Source organism: Zingiber officinale, chromosome 3A (assembly GCF_018446385.1).
Source record: "Zingiber officinale cultivar Zhangliang chromosome 3A, Zo_v1.1, whole genome shotgun sequence".
Taxonomy (NCBI): Eukaryota; Viridiplantae; Streptophyta; class Magnoliopsida; order Zingiberales; family Zingiberaceae; genus Zingiber; species Zingiber officinale.
In genome coordinates, this window is record NC_055990.1 from 47,452,126 (window position 1) to 47,469,712 (window position 17,587).

The window sequence follows — 17,587 nt, forward strand, 5'->3', positions numbered from 1 at the left end:
CTTCAAAAATCTATAATATCCACAGTTAACAACAAATTAACCATGCTTTTTTAGCGCATAACTTGTGGCAAAGAACAATACCACACAACATCCTACCAAAAACTATTATATGATTCCTCAAGTCAAAGATGTCACAATAGTTCATATTTATACTCTATCAACCTGCGCCCACAAGACCTACTAAAACAATGAAGAATGGCAATAAACCATTTGTCTTCCAAAAAAGAAGCAACTCAATCAAGACTTCAAACATTGAGGCCTTGTTCAGACTCCAAACATCGTTAGCAGCTAACTGAATCACAGTAATCAAAGCTAACCGAATCACAGCGTTAATGCTAGTAGAACAATTATCAGCTGGTTCGCAGGAAGTGAAGGTTGTCGCAGCCCGTGAACTCCGATTAATGGTAAAAACCGGGAAGGAGAATAGGTCTTTCATTACAGAGGGTGGAGCAATCCCAGCTCTCTACCGGCTTTTCCGGTCTACAAATCTAGTTGCTCAAGAGAATGCCCTGACTGCAATGTTGAACATATCTATTCATGATGAAAACAAGAGAAAGATTATGGAGGAGAATGGTTGTTTGGAATTAATAGTATATGTTCTGAGATATGGGTTAACTACTGAGGCAAGGGAGAATGCAGCTGCTACATTGTTCAGCCTCTCTGCTGTCCATGACTTCAAGAAGATGATTGTGGATGAGCATGGTGCTGTTGCAGCACTAGCTGATTTGCTGATGCAGGGAAGCCCAAGGGGAAAGAATGATGCAGTGATGGCCTTGTTTAATCTTTCGACCCATCCTGAGAGCTGGTCCCAAATGTTGAATATGGGAGCAGTTTCAGCCCTGGCGGGAGCTTTGAGAGATGAAATTGTTGCTGAGGAGGCTGTTGGAGCTCTGACATTGCTTATGAGGCATCACATTCTGGCGCAGACAATTGCAAGTGAGGATACTACAATCACAAATCTGGTAGGGTTAATGAAAAGGGGCACCCCTAAGGCAAAGGAGAATGCAATTGCAGCTTTGCAAGAAATGTGCAGACGTGGAGGATTAAATGTGATACAGAATGTAGCTAAGATGCCAATGTTTAGTGGTTTAATTCAAACCATCTTGCTCTGACATTGTTTACCTGCATCAGTACTAAAAACTGATTCCACAGCACACCTTGTTCTAATAGTACATGATCTACTCTCCAATTCTTCTCTTATCTACTTATAATAAGCATCAACTTTGAGTCAAAAGTTTACAAAGAATGAGTTCAAACACTCGGGGAGAGGCAATACCTTGTCGACGTAGCACTGTGAACGTGACTTGACAGTGAGCCACTGTGGACGACCGAATAGCTGAAATGTGAATGGAAGCATTAGAGAGATCAGAATAAGGGAGAAGGGAAATGGAGAAACAAGGATGCTAAGTTGAATAAGCTCTGGCAAACAACAAAACTTTTGACAACACAGAAGATACATCACTAAGCATGTAACATGCAACAACAAAAGAACAATCATTCCTAACCATTCCTCCATTTCATCATACCTGAAACACCACAAGTATCACAAATGAACAATCCACAACAACAAAAGATTTTTTTGTTTGTTTGTTTAGAATTGAGGCATCAATGGTGGTTGCCTCACATGTGGTATCCACGTTCGGAGAGGTTCATGGTTGGAGAAGTGAAGGTCTCTTTGAGCAGCATGCCTGCGTCTGCTGCATTGACATTAGGGTACGTGTAGCTTACTTTGTCCCGAGCAGATGCCATGAACAGGAATGCCGCATGGCCAAGTCCAGCAAGCTTGGTCGACAAGATCAAATCATAGTATCAATTCTGTCAACAAATTCGTAAAAAGCTAGTGAGATTTCTGCTGTCATTCCATTTCAAGGATCATGTGTTTTTCCCCCTTTCATTTGTACCTTTAACAGACCGATCATGTTGACGTACTCCGCCGGCTCCGGGAAATCTTCGTCGGGGTCATACACATTCGCCCACCTCATGTAAAATACCGAAAATGATAAGGGAATTTTCCAGAATTTTTAGAAATTTTTCGGAAATTTTTCGGAGCTCGTATGGACAAGTTAACGGGGACAAAAACAGGGTCCGGGAAACGCCTGTTTAGGTTACCCTGTTTTAATGAGGAAAAGATTTATTTTCTTTTCCTTTTCTTTTTATTTTTCTTTTTCTTTATTTCCTCGCCGTTTCTTTTCTCACTCACGCACCCGAGCAGCGCACCCTTTCTCCTCGCGCCGACGCCTTTTCCTCGTGCTCGACTGCTTGCCCTAACCGCCGGCCACTCGGCGGTTCCCTCCTCTTCTCTCCCCGTCGCGATTGTGCCCTAGATCTGCCGCCGGCCGAGTTTTCTTTCCGCACGAAGCCAGCCGATTTCCGAGCCGATTTCCGATCTCTTCTTCTGTGCTCAGCCGCGACACCCATCTCTTCGGTGACATCCGAGCACAGCCGACCGCTGATACTCCAGGAGCTCTGCCCTAGCGCCGGCCTTTCTCTTCTTCCGAGCACCGGCAGCCGATCAAGTTTCTTTGCCTAGTCGACATCATCATTGCCATCGCGAGTGCCCTAGCCGGCTCCGACGCCACTGCTGGCCACTGCCTTGTTTCGTGCTTGAGCAGCCGGCGATCACAGGGATCTTCCTCACCAGTCCCGTGCCCTCGGTTTGATTTTTTTTCAGCCGGCCTTGCCTCATTTTTCTCGGAGACAAATCGATTAAGGTAAGGTTAGGTTGTTAATTAGGTTGGTGTTTAGATCTATGATTCCCATGGCTTGATATTTGTTCTTGTTCTGATCTAGGATATTATTGCTTGATACCATATTGATCTGTTCCGTGGGAAGAATTCCAGCAAGGTGCTGTTCTGTGGTTTGTTTTGGGTCCGGCAGTTTTCTAACAGCGGCTACTTTTCTTCGGCAACAACATTTCTGCTGGGAATCTAGGTAAGGTGTAGGATAACAGATTCTTGTAGTAGATTCTGTGTTGGTTGGACTATTATGATGGTAGATGTGAGTTAAGTTTATATGTTGAATTAGGTATGTTGATTTATGATTTAGGGTTTTGCCCTAGATAGTTTTAAGGATTCTATTTAGAAATTCACTGGAATTTTAGTTAAATAAATAAATCTCTGTTGGTATTACAGGATTTTGACACGAGACGATTATCTCGAAGTCGGATTGGACCTTTCTATTATTAGAGGCGGGTACTTTGACTTATGTCTTTTGATATGCATAATAAAGTGTTTAACATATAGCAAGAATTGTGTTTTCCATTTTATTCGGTTGGTCACTACATGATCTGTTACATGTTGTTTGTTTATTTATTATGCACTGCATGTTATTATTCATCTGACCATACATGCTTTCGGTAGTGACCCAACCATGTGATACATCATGTTCTGGACCTAGGGTTTTATATGATACCCTATCTGTTTGTGTACCTTCCATTTGATACATTGACTTGTGGTACACCTTGTATTTATGTATGGATCTTGCTATGCTATTCATGAGATTGCCATGCTTAGTGTCATGCATCATGTTTGCATGCTGTGCGATTGTTGGCTCCGCTATGGTTGAGCCCATCGCCAGTTACATGTACTGCACACACCACCACCACCCATGGGTTAGTGGTATATCAAACAGGTGTGTGGCGGTTCTGCTATTTGGCTCCGTTGGTCTGAGGACTCAGCGTGGTAGCCGGCAGTCAGTTCCGCTCTGTTTGGCTCCGTTGGCATTTAGTGTAGCAGCGTGGTAGCCGGCAGATGGTGGACTCTGTTTGGCTCCGTTGGTCAGGAGACTCAGCGTGGTAGCCGGCAGAGATTTTTCCTCCCCGTCATTTTGTACCGGGAGATGAGAGCATTGAGCTCCCCCATTTATGATTTGGGGCCAGAGGACAGGAGTACTCCGACAACATACCGTCCACTCAGTCACTGTCAGGAGCAGTGATGCCCGAGTGCACGGTCACCATATGCATTTATTGCATTTTATTGTTTGTGATTGTTGCACTTATATGCTGCATTTGTATGGATGCATTTGATTGACATGCATACAGGATTATGATTTTCTTCGGTCTGACGACCTGTTACCTTTGTACCTTGAGTCCGGTTACTACAGTTATCTCCTGATTTCGTTTCAGTTGCATTTATTCCTTCTCGTATTCAGGAGACTGTACGCATGATTAGTGTTGTCTGTTATTTGTTTTATTATGCATATCAGTTGTACCTGCTGAGTGTTGGACTCACCCCGCCTCCATTGTCCGGAGCAGTTCCAGTCGCTGGCCCCCCATATGCACGTAGAGCTAGTTCTCTACTAGTTCGTTATTTGTTTTATTTTGGCCTTTTTCTATATCAGACTTTGTTTTAGTATTGTCTTTGGATTTTTCCTATGGATATTGTATGGAGTGACACCTTTTGATGGATTTTTGATATGATATTGGATTTCATTTTACTACGTGCCTGCCTGGACGGCAGAAGAGGTGAGTTCGTTGGATTTGAGCTTTACGAGTGTAGTGGAGTAGGGTGGATTTCGAGTCAGAGTCCTATTGTTATTGATTACTATTATTAACTGCGTGGTTGTGACAGCCAGAGGCTGAATATCTTTATAAACTGCGTGGTGTTTGTTTTTATTTTTGTTATCATTCCAGCCGCCTGTGGCTGATGTATATGTGATATGTAGAAAGTTTCATATTATCCGCCGTACAGGGGAGATGCTGCCGAAATTTCTTCGGACAGAGACTCCTCTGGGGCGTGACAATTTAGTGGTATCAGAGCAGGTATACGATACTTGCTGTGTGTTCTAGATTTATACGATCTTTGTTTTCGTATTATGGATACTTTGAATAATCTGATATCAGTTTATTAGGTATCAGCGCGCCAAAGTTTGGCGATATTTATTTGATTTCCGTGTGTTGGATTTTCGGGATTTATCTGATACCAATTCATGGGTATCAGAGCAGGGTGTGATACCTGCATTTGATATTTTGGACATTTTTTATACTAGCCCTAGTTGCGAGACAGATTAGTCTGGGCAGTTATTTTCGGTTGCACGGATTTGTCCGTTTCGATTATGTTATGGACTTCCGTTTTGGATTTATATGGATTTCCGGTGTTTGTTTTTCTCGTACGGAATTCCGAGGTCAATTTGGGGGCTGGATAGCGACGGAACATCTCCAGACAGCAATTAGGTATGATGTCATTTTGGTAATTGTTTATACCTGTAGTAATATCTGTAATATAATTTAACAGATATGAGGCGATCTACGCGTATTGCTGCGAGACGTGGTGCTGGACGAGCACGTGCGAGGACTGCAGGATCTCTGGATATACCAGAGATGCCTACCGAGCGAGTGCGGCGGGCCTTCAGACTCCGATGGCTCCCTTAGAGGTGCCTACCTCAGCTGCACCGACAGTATCCACTGCTCCTGTATTTCCGGTACCACCAGGGATACCATTAGCATATCCGACACCAGCTCCAGCTCAGTCTATTGCGTACTCGGCACCACCGCCACCTGGGCCTACAGTGTACCCGGCATCAGCGGCGCCTGTGCCCCCAGTACCTATCGTGTACCCAGCAGCTCCGGCATTAGGGATACCGGTTGATTCACATCCGGTACCAGTGCCTACTGTACCTCCAGCCGCGACCACCTATGTTCACCCTACAGTGCCACCGACAGCATATGCTCCTGTTTACCCAGCAGCCCCGGGAGTACCTCCTCCGGTTTATGCACCAGTACCACCTGTAGCACCAGCTCCAGTGTTTCCGCCAGTTCCGACAGCCGTTCCGACACACCTCACTGGCATTGCCGCGGCACGAGCCAGGATTCCAGTGTTGGCAGAATCGATGAAGAGTCGATTCACACTTTTCCGAGGAGACAGAGATCCGAGTGTGGCCTTGTCTTGGATTGAGACTATGGAGCGGACTTTCTTTTATATTGCTTGCTCCGAGTGGGAGAAAGCAGAGCTGGCTGCTTTTCACTTACGGGATGCGGCCGATACTTGGTGGCTTACCCAGCGTTCTATCATCGGTGAGCAGAACATCACTTGGGCCAGATTCAGAGAGGCTTTTGAGAGCCGTTTCTTTCCACTAGCTTATCAGATGGCTCGGCAGATTTCCGAGTTTGCGGCAGAATAATCGGACATGGATCGAGTATAATGCGAGTTTGGCTGATTGGCGTGTTTTGTCCGAGCTAGTTCGAGGATAGTTCACGACGCAGTCAGCTCATTGTGGATGGACATTTGCAACTAAGACTTGTCGGTCTTGGTATCACATCTTATGCGGAGATGTTGGACAGAGCCCTCATTATTGAGTCAGCTCAGCAGAGAGTTTTTCCGGATAGGAAAAGAAAGCAGCCGAGTCAGACATCTGGACAGAGCCAGCAGCCTCAGACTACACCACAGCAGAGCAGGCGTAGTCGATCAGATCAGGGTACATCTGGGGTATCACGTAAACCTCAGAAATCAGGGCAGTCTTCTTCAGGACGTTTCCGGTCTTCTCAGCAGAACCGGAAACAACCTGTTAGAGTGTATACTAAAAGCCTAGCTTTTGGTATAAATATTTATCTAGAAATAAGAATCACATTGGTCAAATGTCTACATTTATGATAAATGTAGTTGCTCAATTAATTTATATTGTAGATAACATGGTGTGTGGTGTCACACACAGAAGATCATGTTATCGGTTCCTTATAAATTATAAACAGTAGCTCACGACTAAGATGGAAAGGAACAAACCATTGGAAGGTCGTAGTGTAATTAGGTGTTAGTTTATCTTAACTATATAATTACACTAGTACACTTAGAGTGTATTGAGTAGGACCATTTGAGGTCGTTCTTTTTATACTGACTTTATAAAGGAACAAAGACCTCAGTTATTATGAAAGTGTGTGCTCTTAATTCTAATATAATAACAAGCACATATATTTGATATTTATTTCTTTAATTTATCAATGGGTGAGATTTAGTTCAATGAATCAATAAGCCCGATAAGTTGGGAAATGATATCACTTATAGTGTGTGTTGTTGATTATAGAAGGAAACTGTGTCCTAGTGATACTAGGTTGATAATGTCCTCAAGAGGAGCTCATAAGGATTGTCATGTTAAACCCTGCAGGTGGACTTAGTCCGACATGATAATAAGGTTGAGTGGTACTACTCTTGGACTAAGAAATTAATTAAATGAGTTGTCAGTAACTCACTTAATTAGTGGACATTCGATATCTTAAACACAGGGAGACTAACACACTCATAATAAGAAGGAGCCCAAAAATGTAATTTGGGATTGGTGCGGTACTTCAATAATAATTCTCTAGTGGAATGAATTATTATTGATAAAATTAAGTTGTGTGTTCGGGGCGAACACGGGATGCTTAATTTTATCGGGAGACCAAAACCAATTCCTTCTCTCGGTCCCTATCATAGCCTCTTATTTATAGAGTTCTATACCCACCTATACCCACCTTCTATACCCACACAATAGGGGCCGGCCAAGCTAGCTTGGGAACAAGCTAGGGCCGACCTAGGTATAAAATTGGGTGGCCGGCCCTAGCTTGAACCCAAGCTAGTGGGGGCCGGCCAAATTAAATTTAAAAGGGATTTTAATTTTAGTTTTTATTATGTGGAAGAAATAATTTATTAAAGAGAATTAAAATTAAAATATCTCTCTTGTAAAAGATCTACAAAAGATTAAAGAAAGAGATTAAATCTCTTTCCTTATTTGTAGATTGGAGAGTTATTTTATTTTCTCTTTAAAAATTATCCACATGTTGATAAAATTAAAATTATAGAAATTTCCTTTTATCAACCATGAAGAGATTTTATTTTTAAAATTTCCGGAAACAAATTAGGAAGTTTTAATTGTTGATTAAAACTTGTCCAATTTGCTCTCCAATGATGTGGCCGGCCATTGAACTTTAATTTGGAAAATTTGTTTTATTTTTCTAAATTAAATCATGTCAAGGAAATTGAGGAAATTTTATTGTAATTAAATTTCCTAATTTGCCTAGGCCAAGGAATATAAAAGAAGGGGTGAGGGTGCCTTCATGAGATACAACCTCTATTGTTTTCTCTCCCTCTTTTCCTTGGTGTTGTGGCCGGCCATCATCTCTTCTCTTCTTCCTCTTTGTGGTGGCCGAAACTCTCTATTGCTTGGAGGTCTTGTGGAGGCCGGATACTACTTGGAGAAGAAGAAGAAGAAGGAGAGGAAGCTTGCATCTCTTAGAGCTTGGTTGGTGTTTTCTTCTTCCTTGGTGGAGCTTTCTTGTTTTGGCCGAACCTAGCTAGGAGGAGAAGAAGGTGCTTGGTGGTTTCTCATCTCGGAAGATCGTTGCCCACACAACGTCCGAGGTTAGAAGAGGAATACGGTAGAAGATCAAGAGGTTTTTCTACAAGGTATAACTAGTAATTTTTCTTTCCGCATCATGCTAGTTATTTATGGAAATAATACCAAATACAAGAGGCTTACGTTCTAGTATTTCGAATATGTTTTTCGAAGTTGTGTTCTTTTGTTTTCTTTCTTTTCCTTGTGATTTGATTGTTCTCTTTGGTTAACCTAAAGTTATTTTAGGAAATTAAATATTAGCTTTCTATTAAAGGTTTTGTCTAGTCGGTGGTGGTTGCTCCCATATCCAAGAAGGCCATGTGCCTCGCCACGTCAGTACTGGGAACCTTTTATGGAAATTAATATTTAATGGAATTAATAACTTAAGGAGACTTGGGTCGAACGTGTTAAGTTCCGCAGGAGATCCAAGTCAAAACCTAAAAGAACAAATAGATTAAGTTTTGGATCAAACGTGTTAAGTTCCGCAGGCGATCCATAATTTAATTTAAAAGAACACATGGTAGCTAGGAAAAGGTTCAGACCTTTGTACAAAATTTTTGTACAGTGGAACCTCTAGGTTTTCCGAGTAGCAACCAACACAACCCGCCAGCGACATTCGCTGTTTTAGATGTGGATCCAGAGATCATGCCACTTCAGCCTGTTCTCTGGGACAGTCAGTTTGCTTTCATTGCAAACTGCCTGGGCACCAGAGCCAAGATTGTCCGCAGAGGACTCAGCATATGACTTCTGGAGGGTCTGATCATGGAGGACAGTCCGGTCAATCCAGAACTTATCGAGGAGGGCGACGAGCCCAACCTTTACATGGTCAGCAGCAGAGTGCTTCACCTGCAGCAGCGGCATTTGGTATGCTTGGACAGGAGTATTCCAGTGCTTCCATAGCACCTCAGAGTTCTGTTCCGGGGCTTTATTATCCGACGCAGGGGCAGTATCAGATGCAGCCTTAGCCTATAGGCCAGTACCAGCCTCAGTCCCAGCCAGCTGCCGAGTATCAGTCACCATCCTCCCAGTCTTCTATGGCGCAGTATCCTGCACCTCCTCAGTGGCAGACCTCTGCTCAGCCGCAGCAGCCGCTGGCAGTGTTACCTCCTCCTCCTCCGCCAGAGACTGGACGTGTTCATGCGATGACCCGAGAGGATGCACAGCGAGCCGACAGATCCGTTTTCCGCGGTATGATTTCTATTTATGCCTTATCTGCAGATATACTGATAGATACTGGTAGCTCGCATTCATTTATATCTCGCACTTTTATGCGGGCGGTTGGTAGATTACCCACTTGCAGACCCCAGCGATTGACCGTCTCCCTACCGTCCGGTGATTCATTGGATGTCACCCAGGAGGTCCGAGGTTGCCCGTTAGATTTTGGCAACCTAATACTTACAGTGGATCTTTTAGTATTAGAAATGGTCGATTTTGATATTATTCTTGGCATGGACTGTTTGTCAGCATATCATGCCACAGTTGATTGCCAGACGAGGGTGGTCACTTTTCGGCCTCCGAACCAACCCTCGTGGGATTTCACTGGCATAAGAGACGACGACTTATCGATCATTTCGGCGTTACAGGCTCAAAGGTTGCTGTCACATGGCTGTCAGGGTTTTCTATTATCTTTGATCAGTACTGAGGACAGCAGCAGTTCGCAGCTCTCCGACGTTCCTGTAGTCCGGGAGTACCCAGATGTATTTCCAGAGGAGCTGCCAGGTTTGCCTCCCAGAAGGCCAGTGGAGTTCGCTATTGAGTTAATTCCGGGAACCGCACCGACATCTAAAGCTCCTTATCGTATGGCACCAAAAGAGTTGAACGAGCTGAAGGTTCAACTCCAGGAGCTTTTAGATAGGGGATTCATTCGCCCTAGTGTTTCCCCATGGGGTTCTCCAGTTCTGTTTGTCAAGAAAAAGGATGACACCATGAGGTTATGTATTGACTACAGACAGCTGAATGCAGTGACCGTTAGAAATAAATATCCCTTACCACGGATCGAGGATTTGTTTGATCAGCTCAGAGGTACATCAGTGTATTCTAAGATTGATCTGCGATCCGGATATCATCAGCTGAGAGTCAGAGACTCAGATATTCAGAAGACAGCTTTCCGTACTCGATACGGTCATTATGAGTTTTTAGTAATGCCATTTGGGCTTACCAATGCTCCAGCGGTGTTTATGGACTTGATGAACCGCATATTTCTGGAGTATCTGGATCAGTTTGTTATCGTTTTTATTGATGACATATTGGTCTACTCTCATTCCGAGGAGGAGCACGCACAGCATCTGCGCATAGTCTTGGAGATTCTTCGACGACATCAGCTGTACGTGAAGTTCAGCAAGTGTGCGTTCTGGCTATCCTCAGTCGGTTTTCTGGGACACGTGGTTTCTGGTAGAGGTATTTCAATTGACCCTCAGAAGATCGAGGCTGTCACCAGTTGGGAGCAGCCGAAGTCAGTTCAGGAGATCCGCAGTTTTCTGGGATTGGCCGGGTATTACCGACATTTTGTCGAGGGTTTCTCACGTATTGCTATGCCGCTGACACGCCTTACCAGGAAAGGCGTGAAGTTTACGTGGACCGAGGATTGCGAGACCAGCTTTCAGGAGTTGAAGCGGAGATTAGTGTCGGCTCCAGTTTTGGTTTTACCTTCTGGAGAGGATGGATTTGTACTTTACACCGACGCGTCTCTTCAGGGTTTGGGTGCTGTTCTGATGCAGCACGGCAGAGTAGTCTCTTATGCTTCTCGTCAGTTGAAGGAGCATGAGAAGAACTACCCAGTTCATGACTTGGAGTTAGCTGCCATCATTTTTGCTCTGAAGCTATGGCGACATCATTTATACGGTATCACATTTGAGATTCTCACTGATCATAAGAGTCTCAAATATATTTTCACTCAGAAGGAGCTTAATCTCCGACAGAGGAGATGGATGGAGTTTCTGAAGGACTACGATTGTACCATTAGTTACCACCCAGGGAAAGCTAATGTGGTTGCAGATGCACTCAGCAGGAAGTCCAGAGCGACTTTGGCTTGCCACCGGACTTCAGTCACGAACTTGATTCAGAGTTTTTCTGAGTTAGACTTGGAGGAGCAGGGATCTACAGAGCAGGGTATTCTGGTTACCATGGTTGCTCAGTCGTCGATCAGGACGAAGATCCGAGAGGCTCAGGCTGGTGATCAGTATTGTCAGTTCATTGGCAGTCAGATAGCTTCCGGGCAGCAGACCGAGTTTACACGAGACGAGGAGGGTGTTATATACTTCCGAGGCAGATTATGCGTACCTCAGTCTCATCCGGTTTTACAGGAGCTACTTCAGGAGGCTCACCATTCTCGATTTGCGATCCATCCAGGCGGGACCCGTATGTATCGAGATTTGAGACGTTCCTATTGGTGGAATGGTATGAAGAAAGACATCGCCGATTTCGTAGCTAGATGTCTTGTCTGTCAGCAGGTGAAGGCTGAGCATCAGAGAGCTGCAGGATTACTTCAGCGGATTCCTATTCCTGAGTGGAAGTGGGATCACATTACCATGGACTTTGTGGTAGGGTTGCCGAGGACACAACGAGGTCACGACGCAATTTAGGTAATCGTTGATCGATTAACCAAATCCGCACACTTTTTACCGATTCGGAGGACTGATCCCCTGGATCGATTGGCGGATCTGTATTGTCGAGAGATCATCAGACTACATGGTGTTCCGTTGAGTATTATTTCGGATAGAGATCCACGGTTCACATCTCGTTTCTGGCAGAGTCTGCAGCAGGCCTTGGGCACACAGCTTTGTTTCAGTACAGCTTTCCATCCACAGACAGATGGACAGTCAGAGCGGACTATTCAGACTCTTGAGGACTTGCTGAGATCATGTGTTATGAATTTTGGAGGCAGTTGGGAGGACCATCTGCCGTTGGTAGAGTTTGCCTACAACAATAGCTTTCATTCGGCTATCCAGATGGCACCGTTTGAGGCATTGTATGGTAGACCTTGTCGGACACCCGTCCTGTGGGATGAGGTTGGAGAGGCCCAGTTGTTGGGACCTCATAGAGTTCAGCAGGAGGCAGAGTTGGTCCGTACTATCAGACGGAGGATGTCAGAGGCGCAGGATCGCCAGAAGAGTTACGCTGATCGGAGACGCAGACCACTAGAGTTCTCTGTTGGTGACCATGTATTTCTGCGAGTTTCACCCACGAAAGGGGTGAAGAGATTTGGCATCAGAGGTAAGCTAGCTCCGCGGTACATTGGTCCTTTCGAGATCTTGGAGAGGGTCGGAGCAGTAGCTTACCGATTGGCACTACCACCGTCCCTGTCAGGCGTCCACGATGTATTTCACGTATCTATGCTGAGGAAATACGTACCTGACCCGACGCATGTACTGGCTGATATTCCAGTTCCAGTTCAGCCTGATATTTCATATGAGGAGATTCCAGTACGGATTCTTGACCGGAAAGAGCGTCAGTTGCGGAACAAGACCATCCGACTGGTTAAAGTCGGATGGCAGCATCATTCAGACGAGGAGGCTACTTGGGAGCTTGAGGATACGATCCGAGCTCGATATCCCCACCTTTTCACTTGAGGTATGTGATTTAATTTACCGTTCAGCGTTTATACTTTGTATCTGTTGTTAGTACTTGCTGATGGTAGATAACGAAATTTGAGGACCAAATTTTTATTAGTGGGGGAGAATGTAAAATACCGAAAATGATAAGGGAATTTTTCGGAATTTTTAGAAATTTTTCGAGAATTTTTCGGAGCTCGTATGGACAAGTTAACGGGGACAAAAACAGGGTCCGGGAAACGCCTGTTTAGGTTACCCTGTTTTAATGAGGAAAAGATTTATTTTCTTTTCCTTTTCTTTTTATTTTTCTTTTTCTTTATTTCCTCGCCGTTTCTTTTCTCACTCGCGCACCCGAGCAGCGCACCCTTTCTCCTCGCGCCGACGCCTTTTCCTCGTGCTCGACTGCTTGCCCTAACCGCCGGCCACTCGGCGGTTCCCTCCTCTTCTCTCCCCGTCGCGACTGTGCCCTAGATCAGCCGCCGGCCGAGTTTTCTTTCCGCACGAAGCCAGCTGATTTCCGAGCCGATTTCCGATCTCTTCTTCTGTGCCCCGCCGCGACACCCATCTCTTCGGCGACATCCGAGCACAGCCGACCGCTAATACTCCAGGAGCTCTGCCCTAGCGCCGGCCTTTCTCTTCTTCCGAGCACCGGCAGCCGATCAAGTTTCTTTGCCTAGTCGACATCATCACTGCCATCGCGAGTGCCCTAGCCGGCTCCGACGCCACTGCTGGCCACTGCCTTGTTTCGTTCTTGAGCAGCCGGCGATCACAGGGATCTTTCTCACCAGTCCCGTGCCCTCGGTTTGATTTTTTCAGCCGGCCTTGCCTCATTTTTCTCGGAGACAAATCGATTAAGGTAAGGTTAGGTTGTTAATTAGGTTGGTGTTTAGATCTATGATTCCCATGGCTTGATATTTGTTCTTGTTCTGATCAAGGATATTATTGCTTGATACCATATTGATCTGTTCCGTGGGAAGAATTCCAACAAGGTGTGGTTCTGTGGTTTGTTTTGGGTTCGGCAGTTTTCTAACAGCGGCTACTTTTCTTCTGCAACAACATTTCTGCTGGGAATCTAGGTAAGGTGTAGGATAACAGATTCTTGTAGTAGATTCTGTGTTGGTTGGACTATTATGATGGTAGATGTGAGTTAAGTTTATATGTTGAATTAGGTATGTTGATTTATGATTTAGGGTTTTGCCCTAGATAGTTTTAAGGATTCTATTTAGAAATTCACTGGAATTTTAGTTAAATAAATAAATCTCTGTTGGTATTACAGGATTTTGACACGAGACGATTATCTCGGAGTCGGATTGGACCTTTCTATTATTGGAGGCGGGTACTTTGACTTATGTCTTTTGATATGCATAATAAAGTGTTTAACATATAGCAAGAATTGTGTTTTCCATTTTATTCGGTTGGTCACTACATGATCTGTTACATGTTGTTTGTTTATTTATTATGCACTGCATGTTATTATTCATCTGACCATACATGCTTTCGGTAGTGACCCAACCATGTGATACATCATGTTCTGGACCTAGGGTTTTATATGATACCCTATCTGTTTGTGTACCTTCCATTTGATACATTGACTTATGGTATACCTTGTATTTATGTATGGATCTTGCTATGCTATTCATGAGATTGCCATGCTTAGTGTCATGCATCATGTTTGCATGCTGTGCGATTGTTGGCTCCGCTATGGTTGAGCCCATCGCCGATTACATTACTGCACACACCACCACCACCCATGGGTTAGTGGTATATCAGACAGTGTGCGGTTTTTCTCTGTTTGGCTCCGCTGGTCCGAGGACTCAGCGTGGTAGCCGGCAGCCGTTCCGCTCTGTTTGGCTCCGTTGGCATTTAGTGTAGCAACGTGGTAGCCTGCAGATGGTGGACTCTGTTTGGCTCCGTTGGTCAGCTCATGGTGGCAGAGATTTTTCCTCCCGTCATTTTGTACCGGGAGAGAGCATTGAGCTCCCCATTTATGATTTGGGGCCGGAGGACAGGAGTACTCCGACAAGATACCGTCTACTCAGTCACTGTCAGGAGCAGTGATGTCCGAGTGCACAGTCACCATATGCATTTATTGCATTTTATTGTTTGTGATTGTTGCACTTATATGCATTTGTATGGATGCATTTGATTGACATGCATCTGATTATGATTTTCTTGGCGACGACTGCTACCTTTGTACCTTGAGTCCTATTACGCTATCTCGATTTCGTTTCGATTGCATTTATTCCTTCTCGTATTCGGGAGACATGCATGATTAGTGTTGTCTGTTATTTGTTTTATTATGCATATCAGTTGTACCTCCGAGTGTTGGACTCACCCCGCCTCCATTGTTGATATTTTCAGGAGCAGTTCCAGTCGCTGGCCCCCCCCCCATATGCACGTAGAGCTAGTTCTCTACTAGTTCGTTATTTGTTTTATTTTGGCCTTTTTCTATATCAGACTTTGTTTTAGTATTGTCTTTGGATTTTTCCTATGGATATTGTATGGAGTGACACCTTTTGATGGCTTTTTGATATGATATTGGATTTCATTTTACTACGTGCCTGCCTGGACGGCAGAAGAGGTGAGTTCGTTGGATTTGAGCTTTACGAGTGTAGTGGAGTAGGGTGGATTTCGAGTCAGAGTCCTATTGTTATTGATTACTATTATTAACTGCGTGGTTGTGACAGCCAGAGGCTGAATATCTTTATAAACTGCGTGGTGTTTGTTTTTATTTTTGTTATCATTCCAGCCGCCTGTGGATGATGTATATGTGATATGTAGAAAGTTTCATATTGTCCGCCGTACAGGGGAGATGCTGCCGAAATTTCTTCGGACAGAGACTCCTCTGGGGCGTGACACCTCACATTCTTGTTCACCTCATACACCTGCTTCCCCCTGGGCAAGGCAACGACATCGATCTGCACGCCGGGGTACCTATCCTTGATGAGCTGGATCACGGGGAAGAAGAGGAGGTTCTCGTAGACTCCGCCGAAGATGATGCAGCAGCAGAGGCGCACGTCGCCGCGGACCTTGGAGGCGAGCGAGGCGAGCTCGACGTTGAATCCCATGGGAAACTTGAGGAAGTCGTAGGGGTTGGAGGGGTTGTCGGGAGGGCGAGGGTCCTCCTCCTGCTTTCCGTCGGCGAAGAGGGATCCGTACTCGATGTCGGGGTCCTCTCCGCAATCGAAGGGGTCGAGCCAAGGGTTCTTCTTCTTCTTCGTGGTGGTGGCGACGAATCGGAGCTGTCCTCGCTGAGGATGGTACGTCGAGGAAGAGGATAGGGCATGGGTGTGGATTGGGGAAGGGAATGTGTGGGAGATGGGGAAGGAAAAGCTACAGAATGAGAAGAAGGTCTCCTCTTCTCACCCAAAGAGAGGAGTTGGAGGAGATGCGGTGTGGTTGGATGGAGAAGGAAGGGGCGTCGATCTAGGAAGGGGAAGAGGGAGATGAGGTTGAGAGAGATGGTCAAGTTTAGGTTTAGGTTTAGGCTAAGAGAGATGGTCGGAGGAAGGGGCGCGATATAGGTTTAGGTTTGGAGGGAACTTTGTGTAGTGTTGTAAATTTTGGCTAGTGGAAAAATTAAAATATTTTATTTTGGTTCATTAACACCGGATTTTAAAAACTGCTGTTAAAACTGGTGTCTATTAACGAAAAAAGGTGCTCATAGACATCGGCTAAAAAACCGATGTCTATGAGCGAAAATCTGCGCTCATAGACACTAGTTTTTGGAAAAATCGATGTAAAATACTTAAAGACATCGGTTTTTGCTTAAAACTGTTGTTGTTCCACCGATGTCTATGAGGGTTTTTCTTGTACTGACTAAGTATATGTGCTTGTTATTATATCATGATTAAGCGTACACACTTCCATAATAACAGAGGTATTGTTCTTTTATATAATCAGTATAAAAAATACTACCTCAAATGGTCCTGCTCAATACACTCATAGTGTCTAGTGTAATTTATTAGTCAAGATAAACTAATACCTAATTACATTACAATCACTCCAATGGTCTGCCCCATTCCATCTTGGTTGTGAACAACTGTTTATAAACACCATGTTATCTTCAATATAAATTAAATGGACAACTACACTTTGCATAAATGTAGATATTTGACCAATGTGATTCTTAAATGTTTATACAAAAAGTTAGACTTTTAGTATACACTATAACACATTGGAGAGTACGATGGCAGTAAGGATCTGGAAGACCATCTCCACAAGTTCCGGAATGCGCCGTCGTTACACCAGTATAGTGATTCTATTAAGTGTTGAGTGTTTCTGAATACTTTTTTTTTGGCTCGGCACAGAAATGGTTTGATGAATTACCGAACGAGTCCATCACTTGTTTCCATGATTTTAAAACTATCTTCCTGCGCCACTTCGCCAGTAGCAGAAAGTACCAGAAAACTGACTATTGTCTCTTCGCTCTTAAGTAGGGGTCGACTGAGCCCTTGCGAAGTTATATCAAGCATTTCAACTAGGTGGCTCAGGGCGTTCTATCGGCCACCTCTGAAATACTAATGAGCGCTTTCCCTCATGGACTAGTAGAGGGGAGTTCTTCCGAGATCTCATTCAGGATCCCATGAAGAACTTTGACGAGATGCTTGGGAATGCCGCTAGCTATATCAAGGTGGAAGAGGCTCAGGCCGCTCGATGCAAAGTAGACAAAGCGCATACTCTTGCCAACAAGCCAGAGAAAAGGTCGCCTCAACCGCCAGCTCAGCCTCTTCCGC

General features: G+C 44.6%; 1 protein-coding gene and 1 pseudogene across 1 annotated transcript; one reads left to right on the plus strand and one right to left on the minus strand.

Moving 5' to 3' along the window:
• Positions 1 to 332: 332 nt before the first annotated feature.
• On the plus strand, positions 333 to 1,112 carry LOC122050397 (U-box domain-containing protein 4-like). Its single transcript, XM_042611301.1, has one exon. It carries the CDS (start codon positions 333 to 335, stop codon positions 1,110 to 1,112), a length of 780 nt encoding a protein of 259 aa, XP_042467235.1.
• Positions 1,113 to 1,602: 490 nt separating this feature from the next.
• LOC122050398 lies at positions 1,603 to 17,066 on the minus strand (annotated as a pseudogene).
• Positions 17,067 to 17,587: the final 521 nt, after the last annotated feature.